The sequence below is a fragment of the Copadichromis virginalis genome, linkage group LG6, assembly GCF_057382275.1.
Source record: "Copadichromis virginalis isolate Kocher_CV1m ecotype Utaka linkage group LG6, C_Virginalis_male_GT1.1, whole genome shotgun sequence".
Lineage (NCBI taxonomy): Eukaryota > Metazoa > Chordata > Actinopteri > Cichliformes > Cichlidae > Copadichromis > Copadichromis virginalis.
In genome coordinates, this window is record NC_140623.1 from 11,334,854 (window position 1) to 11,347,027 (window position 12,174).

At 41.7% G+C, this 12,174-nt stretch overlaps 1 protein-coding gene across 1 annotated transcript in view; it reads right to left on the reverse strand.

Annotated features, from left to right (window-relative positions):
* The window catches only part of fam20cl (family with sequence similarity 20 member C, like), a 36,745-nt gene extending 25,982 nt beyond the window's left edge, over positions 1-10,763 (reverse strand). Inside the window, exons 1-7 of the mRNA XM_085458620.1 lie at positions 10,315-10,763; positions 8,412-8,587; positions 3,132-3,210; positions 2,784-2,876; positions 2,467-2,582; positions 2,108-2,288; positions 480-589 (exon numbers count right to left, since the gene is read on the reverse strand). Coding sequence (XP_085314746.1) covers positions 480-589; positions 2,108-2,288; positions 2,467-2,582; positions 2,784-2,876; positions 3,132-3,210; positions 8,412-8,587; positions 10,315-10,763 — 1,204 coding nt within the window. The remainder of the gene's footprint in view (positions 1-479; positions 590-2,107; positions 2,289-2,466; positions 2,583-2,783; positions 2,877-3,131; positions 3,211-8,411; positions 8,588-10,314) is intronic.
* Positions 10,764-12,174: the final 1,411 nt, after the last annotated feature.

Consider the following 12,174-nt stretch of genomic DNA (forward strand, 5'->3'; position numbering starts at 1 on the left):
AAGTCAAGCACGCCGAGTTTAAAGTGTTCGTGGTGACCTTTAACCTCGCTGCTTTTCGGAATAATAACGTAGCAGCACGAAACAAAGTCAGACATTTTTTGGATGTTTTTAGGTGGCAGAGCGCTTATTAAGTGTCTTATAAAAGTTATATTTAATGTAATATAATCAATGTTATAAACAGCATCTTTTCATACTCAGAAAATAGGCCTAAACCCCAATCTCTAATAGATATTTTTATTATAATTGGGAAAATAAAATCACAGGTGGAATATAGCGTATTTGAAATATTACTGATGACTTCACTTTTCCACCACATGGCAAGAAGTTTTTTTTTTTCCTCTCCTATTAGATGTCAAATTGCCTGCTCAGGGAACCTTTAGGGAACATTCCCTGAAGGCTCCCTTGTTTGCTGGGTCATCTGTAACAGAAATTCATCCTTTAAAAATCCAATCTGGACAATGCAACAGACAAAAACGTACTCATCAAGAAGTCCAGTATGACCATGTCTATGAAGTCCACCAGTCGTGTGCCCTTGTCGTATGGCGGTGTCTTTTTCACCGTGGAGCAGTACTCGGGTTCTGTCTCCCACCTGAAAACCACGTTCTTTGTAAGATAAAATAGAGCAGGAACATCCAGCTTTTTATTAGCATTCAAATGAGCCACAGCTCATTATTCAAATGGATTGAATGATCACCTCCAGCAGAAAACTAAATCATGTTAACTATAACCCATGATGTACAGCGTAATTAATCAAAGTTTTATGAGTTTCTGTTAAAGAAATGAACATTAAGTTCACAGCCTACTTATACAGAAGGGTCAAGTGTAGGAAATATGAGGACAGCTATCTGGGAACTGCAGGTAGTTTCTAAATGTAGGATTTCTATTCTGTTTTTACAGGATACATAAGACTAAACAGCAGTTAGATATTTGTGAGGAACATATACTTTAGGTAAGTAAACCTACAGGTTAGCAGTTCTGTTTCAGGAGACAGTATGACAAGAACAGCAGACTACATGGGGTGGGAGCTTAGAAGATGCTGGGATACTAAATCCTGCATCACTTGGTAAACATTACAGTAATGGGGTATGATTGTAGCTCAGCTGCAGGGGGAGAGGTGGAGCAGAGGTTTCAGGGGGCAGTGCCAGGAGAGGCTGGCTGGCACAGCTGTTTCACAGCCTCTGATTTTGCCTCTCTTATTTATGCAGTAGTGGTGGGACCGGAGGGTGGGAAGATGAGTATGAAGAGCAGCTGGCAAAGAAGCAGTCCAGAGATCAGTGTGCAGTTGTGCGTGTTGGCCAGGAGGTGCTAAAAGCACGCTATGATATGTATTGTGAATTTTACAAACCGAATACAAATAGTTACTCATGGGCTTCTCGTATTTTTCAACGACTTTGATTGACGAATAAACCAAATGAATGCAAATAGTCAGCAATCAGCCAACAAACCATCACCAGCTTCACGCACACAGCAACATCTCGCCTGTCAAATTAACACTAGAGAGTGTCTATATGTGTCCACTCATCTGAGTGTTAAATGAACACTTTTGACAGTGTTATATTTTTAAAAGTAACCTAGTCAGTTCTGAAGATTTACAATGGCTAACACCGAGCAGTGCTAAATTTTCTAACACTGGAATATTTCTAACATTTTGAGTTATTTTCCAGTGTTAGAAAATCAGCACTGCTCAGTGTTAGTATAGTACTAGTGTTAATTTAACACTGGAGATTTTGCTGTGCACGGATCAGGCAGGAATGAAATCACCAAGGAAACAGGATTTGGTTCACGAGCTAATATCCAGCCTGCCACGGGGAACTGCAGTAGTTATGAAGCACAAGTGTCGACACTTTAATGCTGACTCTTTGCATATCTTTGATTTATTTGCCAGTTATGACAGTTAGAGTTATGACATGCTTATGTTTGCTATTTGCTAAACCATAGAAACAAAACAAATTAGGTGGCAAAGTGTATCAAATTTATGCCACTGCTAAAACTTTTGTAAACACTATATTAATAACTTTGTACTGATATAGTGCAGGGTGTAAGCTTTCCTTTATCACTGAGCACATTTGTTTTCTGTATGGCTGGACAGCCCAGGGCGTCCACTAACTTTGCCAGCTTGCTTCGGCTGTAGGAACGTCTCCACGGAGATCTCCAGGTCTTGCGCCTTGCCAGGGAGAGATCTGGTAGCATGACAGCCAAGGAGCCCTCCAGGTCCCTGGGGCGGCCACACACAGCGTGCTCTGTTGAGCAGTAGTAGGAGCACTGGCCGTAGAAGCACTCATTTCCCACTAGGGGGAGCCAGAGGTGCACAGAGAAGGAGAAAAGCAAGCAAGTGAACAGGAAAAAATGACAGAAAAATGTTTTTGGTGATGTGAAAATATGAAAAATAAAATGAATTTATAATAGGTTGACATATGAGGGCGTTTAAAGCCTGCTGAATTAATAAAGGGTGTACTGGAGTGTTACCAGGGGAGGCAAAAAAGGTTCGTGCCAGCTTGCGGTCAGTAGTGACGTCTTTGATCTCCTTGACCACATCCACCAGCCTCCCAGCCACAGGGGGGATTCTCCTGTAACCCAAAATCCTGCAGAGAGTGTGAAACAAAGTGTGAGATGAGGACAGGATTAAGTGCAGAGATAAAAGACCCCCAAAAAAAGGCTGAGAAGAGAAGAGATAAGAAACTATAATAGTGTTACATAACTTGCATTTTTTTTATGTGGCTATTTTGTCCACCGTTTCCCTTGTGGTGCTCTCTGTAATAGTGTGTTGCTTTTTGACTTGATACCTATCCAGATGAAAAGCTGCAATTTCTGCATTGTGCCGCTCAAAGTCAGAGAAATAGTACAGGTTGTAGTTGGTTTCTTCATCTCTCTCCTGCCTGTCAGTAAAGATAAAAATGCACATCAGAAAGAGTCTATTTATTGACTCACTAGATTTGAACAAGTGCACACAGACAGTAGGAGTTTGAGACACATTTTTTCTACTATTCACTCAAACAATACAGCTGTCTGACGACTTAGACATCCATGTTTCCCATCTCCACTTATTGTTCTTGTTTCAAGAGGCCATAAAGGAGTCTTATACACACTGAGCGCTATGATGACTGTGTAGGGATTTGCCATTAGCAGCTTACTTCATGGGCTTGAACATGGCTTGTCCATAGCTGGGAAATGACATCACCAGCTTCAACTGAGTACCCCCAGATTTCTGCACTGGAACACAATACAGAGGGTGTTACCATAGCAACAAAGTGCATACACACTCACAAACACACAAATAATACGCCACGCTGTGACAATACACTGGCCATTGTTCAGGAAAAAGCACATACACACATGCACGCGCACAGACACACACACACACACACACACACACACACACACACACACACACACACACGCACACACACACACACATAAATTGTGATAGCAGAGACTTTATTTCCTAGAAAGACTTTGGAAAAAGAGCAAATGTGTGTCATCATGCAAATAGCACATTTCTATCAATCTGAGGATAAACACCTAAATGTCCACACAATGTGTTTCTCACACATATTGGCACTTCACAAAGACAATGTATACCACAAACAGCATTATAAGGTCATGTGTCTATGCAGTGCTGTAAAAACCTAAGCACACTATTACTGCTTCCACAGTCAAGAGGGTAAGTAGCAGCCAGGCACTGATAATTAAATGCACAGCATTAATGCGACCGCCTCTGTTAAAGCAGAAGTTTTCAGGTGTGTGTTAACACAATCGTCTCAGGAATGGACGTCCCAGAAAATTCAACCCAGGTCAGGTGAGACCCTGTAATGCTCAGAAAACTGCAAAAAACCCAAGAGCTACATCTCAGACTCTACAAGCCTCAGTTAGCAGGTTGAATGTTACAGTTCGGAGCACCAGATCATTGTGTTGATCGCGAACTAACAATATATAACAATTATTTTAGGGTCAAATGTGTGTTCTGACAACTAAAACTGGGTCACGCAACAGGATCTTGATCCCAAGCACAGCAGCAAATCTAGAACAGAGTGACTGAAAAAGAGGTGCTGCGATGACCCAGTCAATGTGCAGGCCTTCACCTGACTGACTAAATTCAGTTATTCAAGTTATTGCTGCTAAAGGTGGTTCTACAAGCTACTGAATCATTCTTAGTTTTTCACAAGACTGCATTTTATAGAAACAGACAGGCAACTTGTCCAGGAAGTCGCCTGACTCTCACCGTGTGACAACTGGGAGAGGCTCCATCACCCACAACCCTAAACTGGATAAATGGAAGAAAATGGCTGGATGGATGGATGGATGGATAAAATCGTATTCTCATTTTTCCACAGTTAATGTAGTAACATTTTAACAGGAACATCTGTCCTTTACTCACATTTTTTCTGGAAGGCTACTCTGGAAAAACTTTATAAAGCAATCCTAAGAACTTTGAAAAATCTAAATTTAAGTGATCCTGAACTGAATTTACAAACGTACTTTTCACAGTTATGCTTGCAACTGTGCTACGATACAAACTACTGTAGTTTTAGTGAATCTCTGTGAATCTCTACAATTATTTACACACATGGAGCGTGCGGCCTTGTGCTTTTCAACAACGGTTTCTTTTAACAAGGTTGTATGAAGTTTCATTCACATGCCATGCCAAACAAGGTAACAAAAAACCCATCTCAGCCTGTGTTTATGGCCTTGCTTGTTCAGCCAAGGCTATATTGTCTTTCAAAGCTGAAATAACATTTTGTTCCTACTACAAATTAATTGCTGAATCCAATCAGTGAAACACATCTAACGTCAACACTCAGAGTTTTTCTACCTGCGCTATATCTGTTTGGTATGACCTCTAGCTTTGGGTGGGTAATGTTAGGAAATGTTAGAGAGATATTGCTGCTGAATGTACTGGAGCAGCTCTGATAATATAGTTTTCTTGGAGATGGTCAAGACTGCACTTCACTATCTTTGAGCACCGTTGAATATGTTAACATGTTAGTATTACAATATATTTTGCCATGTACTGCACGTGTGATTCAGTTCACTGCAATTGGTGAGTTTCTTCTTGTTAAGTGTCCTTCAGTTTATTTTGGTGAAAGGAGTCGTCAAGGCCTGACTGGTGAATAAGGTTACACAGGGATCTATTTACAGCAAGAGCATTTTTCAAGAAAAATGTTAATATTTGACACCATCACTGACACCACCGTTACCTATCATAACAGGAAGCTATAGAATATATTTTGATATGACATTTTATCCCAACTTCATGGCACCAATGGACAGATGGTGCTGTGAAAAAGTATTTTCTCTTTCTTAGTCTTTTGCACATTGTCACACTTTTCAGATCATCAAAAAAATGTTTAATATTATGCAGAGACAAACCAAATAAATAGAAAATGCATTTTTCAAATGATGGTTTAATTTATTGAGGGACAAAAGCTATCCAAACCCTTTGCTTGCCCTGTGGGAAAAACTAATTGCCCCTAAACCCAAAAACTGACTGTGCCACCACTGGCAGAAAGAACAGCAATTAAGTGTTTCTGATCATTGACAATGAGTCTTTCACATCACTGTGGAGGAATTCTGACTCTTCTTTGCAGAATTGTTGTAATTCAGCCAAACTGGATGGTTTTCAAGCATGCATAGCCCCTAAGGTCAAATCATCTCCACCAAATCAAATCAAATCAAATCAAATCACTTTTTTTATTGTCACATCACATGTGCAGGCACACTGGCACAGCACATGCGAGTGAAATTCTTGTGTGCGAGCCCCACAAGCAACAGAGATGTGCAAACACAACAACACAAACGAGCAAAATATAAGAATGGCCAACCTGAAACTAATAAATATATGTACAATATATAATAGTGTATGCATTTCTGGATGTGTATACTAAATATTTTCCTACGTGTGTGTGTGTGTGTGTGTGTGTGTGTGTGTGTGTGTGTATACACATTTTTACAAATTAAATAGTAAAAAAATAAAATAAAATAATAATAATAATAATAATAATAAAATATATAAAATATACAGAGTTGAATATGTGCAAAACAAGTGGCATTTATATACAGTGTGGAGTGCATAATGTTGAAGTTCCAGTAGTGAAGCTGAGGTGTCTATGACGTGTTCAGCAGTCTGATGGCCTGGTGGAAGAAGCTGTCTCTCAGTCTGCTGGTTCGGGACCGGATGCTGCAGAACCTCCTTCCTGATGGAGGCAGTCTGAACAGTTTATGGCTGGGGTGACTGGAGTCCTTGATGATCCTCCCCGCTTTCCTCAGGCAGCGCTTCCTGTAGATGTCTTGGAGGGAGGGAAGCTCACCTCCAATTATCCGTTCAGAGCACCGCACTACTCGCTGGAGAGCTTTGCAGTTGTAGGCGGTGCTGTTGCCATACCAGGTGGTGATGCATCCAGTGAGGATGCTCTCAATGGCACAGTGATAGAAGGTCCTGAGGATGCGGGGGCTTATGCCGAATCTTTTCAGTCTCCTGAGAAAGAAGAGGCGCTGCTGGGCCTTCTTCACTGTTTTGTTTGTGTGTACTGACCACGTAAGATCCTCAGCCAGGTGTACGCCAAGGAACCGGAAGCTGCTCACTCTCTCCACAGCAGCGCCGTTGATGGTGATGGGGGTGTGTACTTCTCTGCACCTCCGGAAGTCCACTATCAACTCCTTTGTCTTTGCGACGTTGAGGGTGAGATGGTTGTCTTGACACCAGTGGGTCAGGGCGCTGACCTCCTCCCTGTAAGCCGTCTCATCACCGTTGGTGATAAGACCCACCACTGTAGTGTCGTCCGCAAACTTCACAATGATGTTGGAGCTGTTAGTGGCTGTGCAGTCGTAGGTGTAGAGTGAGTACAGGAGAGGGCTCAGTACACACCCCTGTGGAGCACCAGTGTTCAGTGTGATGGGGGATGAGGTGATGCTGCCCAGTCTGACCACCTGGCGTCTGTCAGACAGGAAGCTAAGGATCCAGCTGCAGAGGGAGCTGCTCAGTCCTAGATCCTGCAGTTTCCTGTCCAGCTTCGAGGGAACGATGGTATTGAATGCTGAGCTGTAATCTACAAACAGCATCCTCACATACGTGTCTCTCTTCTCCAGGTGTGACAGGGCAGTGTGTAGTGTCAGGGCTATGGCATCATCAGTGGACCTGTTGTGGCGGTATGCAAACTGTAGAGGGTCCAGTGAGTCGGGTAGTGCAGAGCAGATGAAGTCCCTGACCAGCTTCTCGAAGCATTTGCTTACGATGGGGGTCAGGGCTACAGGTCGCCAGTCGTTCAATGGGTCGCCAGTCGTTCAATGTTCAAATCACCAGATTTGAGTCTGGACTTTGACTGGGCCACTCCAAAACCTTCATTTTGTTTTTTAACCATTCAAAAGTAGACAAGCTGGTGTGTTTCAGATCAGGGCATGAACTGACAGTCGGGCATTCACTATCAGGATTTTCTGGCAGAGAGCAGAATTCATGTTTCCATCAATTACAGCAAATAGTCTTTGTTTTGAGGGAGCAAAGCAGCCACAAACCATCACTCTACCACTGCTGACTGTTGGTATGATGTTCTTTTCATGAATTGCTGTGTTACTTTTACAGGAGATGCTACAAGGCCCAAACCTTCTAAAAGGTTAATCTTTTGTCTCTTCAGACTATTTTCCCAAAGTCCAGAGGATCATCTGCGTTTTATATTTACTCGGGTTATCTTTGGCTAACACTCAAATGCGCAAAAACCTAGGAAATCAGGAAGGGGCAAACACTTTCACGGCACTGCACATAATGACTGATAGTATATACTGTTACACTTTTTGACAAGTAAGTCGTGTTTGTGGACCATCCAGACAGTCCCCTCCCACCCAAACTTTATTATCAGTGTAGAAGTTCAAACATAAAGAAATGTGTATTTTTAAGTTTGCTACATGGTCAGTAGTTCAAGTATTCCTGCTCATCCTCTGCTGTGCCCCCAAGGTCCCTCACAGTGGCTTTCATTTCACTGAAACTTCACAGTGAATCTAAAATTGAAAGACAGGCCCTAAACCTCAGGTGTCACACACTCACAACAAGCCTGCTCTTTATTCTGCTCTTACCCTCCCTGTAGCCCACAAACCTTTACAGGTTGAGCGTAATTTTAATGTTGGTTGTCCTGGAGCTACTTCTTTTCAAGTCATTTCATGAGCAGGGTGCAGTCTTTAACACACCAATTTATTTATCTCAACTAAAAACTGACTCAGATGCTTCAGTTTACTACTCTGAAAACAGCCAGCCCATGGTTGTCTGACACCTCAGCTGTGGCACATCATCATTAGCATGTGGCATCAGGCTCTGCTGTAACCATACATTGATACTGTTGAATAACAGCAAAAGGAAAGCATTATAAAGAGGCGTTTACTAGATCGCCCAAAAGAAAAACATAAAACTCGGAATCTGAATATCACACCTGTGCTGACGATGCGATGGGTGGCGAGCTGCTGCATCAGGGGCTCCATGTTGGGGTCATGATGGGGGTAGAGCTGCCAGCGGGAGATGCCCAGGTGAAAGCGCAGCCACGGAGGGTGGCTGCTACTGCTGCTGTTCCAGTGAACATCCTCATAGCCGTCCTGGCTCGTACTCACCCTGAATAATGATTGCATTTGGTGAATGAAATGCACCTACAAAGCACTCTTCTACTTTAACCAAGCATTTTAAAATTAGACACACATTCATCCAGTCATGACCATTCATGACTAGAGAACTGCAATCCATACCACTGTTCACAAAGAGGCTGAGAGAGCGACCTCCCACACTACATTACAAGTGGAGGGACAAGTGGAGCACGGAGCATTCAGTCAGTGTTATTTACCAAACTGATGAGCACTTTTTAAGGTTTTAGTTTTAATCTAGCTGAGAGCCTCGGCTGTGTCACTGCTCTCCTCTGCTCGCTGTTTCACTGTCTGTGTGTGTGGGAGTGTCTGCTCACTGTTAGACAGATGCACAGGAAAAGACAACCGAAGGGGAGAGGAATTACTTGGAGATTAACTGCTGTTAGACACGTTGGTTGCTTTACTATAGTTGCAATGAACGCTTAAAGATGTCAACAGAACACGCAGAAGCGAGGCCAAATGTAAAAGGAGCCAGCTGGGAACGCTTTGATCAGCAGCAACCGCAGCATATTCAGTGTATTTCACAAAGCCAGCACAGCATCTTCACATTTCTTGTTGTGCCTGTGAAAACTGTATGTTTAGTTTTGCTTAGGCTACATCAATATGGGCCACAGTAGCTGAATACATGGAGCAACACTGTCAGCAGCAACAAGATACTGTGTGTGCTCCCTGCAGTCTCACCCATCTGGTGAAAATCTTGACCGACCATGTTTTCAGAGAAATATACAAAGAGGTGCAATAAAACCAGAATTACTGTGGAATACTGTGAAATTAGAAATACTGTGATTAGGTTGGAGCTTTTTATTGCTTCATCTAATGTCTTGTAGTTACTGTGGAAACAGTTTGTACAGTTTACAGTGTTGCACTTACAGTTGGGCTCATAATTTTTAGGACATAGATACATTTTTTGTACTTCTGCTTCCATACACCCCAGTGGATTTTCAATTAAACAGTTAGTATTTGACTGAACTGCACACTCTCTGCTTTAATTCTTTTTTTCTATCTTTTGTTTTTTTTTTAAACTGTGCATGAACTCTTTAGGAATTACGGACAGATTTTTATACAAAGGCCATTTTTATGCATATGATTGACTGAAAAGCAATATATGGCCAGATGAGGCCTGTTCTCTTATTATTTCATGACAAATGGAGTAGAATTAACATCTGATTCAATTCATAGCTTTTTGGAGTTCAAATATGAGGCCCAAGGAGGAGTATATCATTATGCTGAAACAATAGATACATCTATTAAAGAATTAAGGGGTCAGTCAACAATCTGGCACATTCTTAAAAAGAAAAGAATCCCTTGGTTAGTTCATTGTGACCAAAAGACCTGCACGATGACAGAATTATTCCCATGCAACTCAAGGAAGGAAACACAGCTGAAATTCTGCCCTTCAATCATGTATTAGTTTGACTTAAACTCCGCTGGGATGGTGTGCAGACCAAGAACTACAAAAACTGCATCTTTATCCAGCAAATTATGAATTTAACTGTATGAGACGTTTCAGTAACAAAGCAAAACTGAGCTGAATATGAACTGAAAGGTGCTAAAGCAAAATATCCAAAGCAAAGATTGGTGAAGGAAAGTGGTTTTAGAAAGCTAAAGTACTGTTTGACTGTGGTGTTGAGGAGTGATGCTGTCAAAGGAAGCATGAGTCACAAGCATACGGTCTTTGCATATTAAGTGCATCATACTGACCACCTCTGGGAGCTCCTCTCACTCGCCTTGACTTTTGGTTTCACCCTCAGCAGCCAGTCCTCTTCAGGGACAGGAGGGCTGGGCATGTTGTAAAGTGGGTGACCAAACAATGCCTCCAGCTTTAGCAAGTCTGACTCAATTGAGGCATTTTTGCCTCCTTTGTCAGAAAGTGGTCGTACATGACTCTTAACCATCTTCTTTCCATCTTTATGGGAAGAATCTGTTTGTATATTATCAGTTGGTAGCTCAGCTGGACCTCTGATCACCACAGAGGTGTAGTTGGTGTGTGCCAGGTCTCTTGGAATGTGTGTCCTGGGTGGCAGTGGGGTGTCACAAGGCTGGTGGTAAATGGAAAATGAAACAAGAGCCAGGAGGAGGTGAATGAAAATGGTGACGAAGGCCAAGGACAGACAGATTGTCCTGGAGCGCCGGCGTATACGCCACATCATCCTACTGAAAAGAGAGTGATAAAGAATGAGGAGAGGTGAATGCATGAGGGGGAGAAAAGAAAATGGAAGAAGATTTTTAATGAAACGTTAGCAAAGTGTACAATTTAAAGCAAAAACATACCAAAAAAGCAAAATACCAGTATTAAGTAGAACATAGCCTTGATAAAGGCTCATATTCCTTCACCTGCTCTCCTGCTAATTTGACCTTGTAATGCATTCATGAATCACAGGAGTCTCCATCTGGCATGTGAAGAGAAAATGTGAGTAAAGAGTGACGTACACAAACCTTTTAATGTTGCCTCTCAGCTGTTGTTAGTGTGTTTCCCAGAGGAATAATAAAGAGATTCAGTATCCAGTCAGCCTTGTCTTCTTTATCTACATGCGACCGGGAGTGGTGCCAGGTTAAAGTGATCTGGATATAAATCAGTGTGTTTACTCATCTCTTTCAACCCAAGTGATTGGGGGAGAGGGGGTTGGGGGGTAAAGCATTTGCCCTGTATAATGTCATTCTTCTCTGACAAGAGTAAAAGCAAAAAATGTAGCGTATGGCAAAAAAAAAAACCCTAATAAATACACCTAAATCTACTAAATCTTTACACAGTTTAAATAAGTTTTCAGTTTTAAAGCCTGATTTTGTCTGTTCTTACAATAAGCACGGCTATATTGCTACTGCTGCAGAAAGACTTCTGTCCTTCATTCCAGGACTTTCCAAGACAAGTTTTGCTCTTCTGTCTGTTTGGAGGAAACTTCTAGCTTTCAGCTGAAAGCTTCGGGCCGGTCTCAGATCCAATGACAATGTAGAGATGAAAACTCTTTGAAGAACACCTTATTCACACTTTCAGATAACAAGATGAACTTTATTCCATGGGGAACATTCAGTTCACACACAGTTATTCATGAGAAAGACACATCTTTCTAAACCATACAAACGCACAAAATGCTAGAGCAGAGCAGAGTCAAGTGACAGAATATATTAGCTTGCAGAACCCTTTACTAAAGAGTATTAGATTAGCTGTTATTTGTGCATCTTATTGAAATTTTGTAGCCTATTCAGGGGGCTAGGCTCAAGGTGTTTTCAGAATCAGACTGATTCAAAATGTTACTTAAATTACTTAAATGTTCATTATTTTGGGAAGCTTGCAAAAGAAAAAGGCCAGAAAGCGAGAATTAAACTCTCCATTCATCCATTATCTTAACTGCTTATCCAGTTTAATGTGACACAACACAGACAAACCTTTCACACTACTGCACCACTGTGCTGTCTTTGCAAATCATGTAAACACAATATTTTCTGTGAAAAGTACTATGAGAAAATATTAATGTTGATACAGAGAAAAAACATGTTTTCATTCTGAGCTTGATAGCAGTGACATGATTTTTTTAAATCCCTGGGACAAGAGCGTGTTTACCA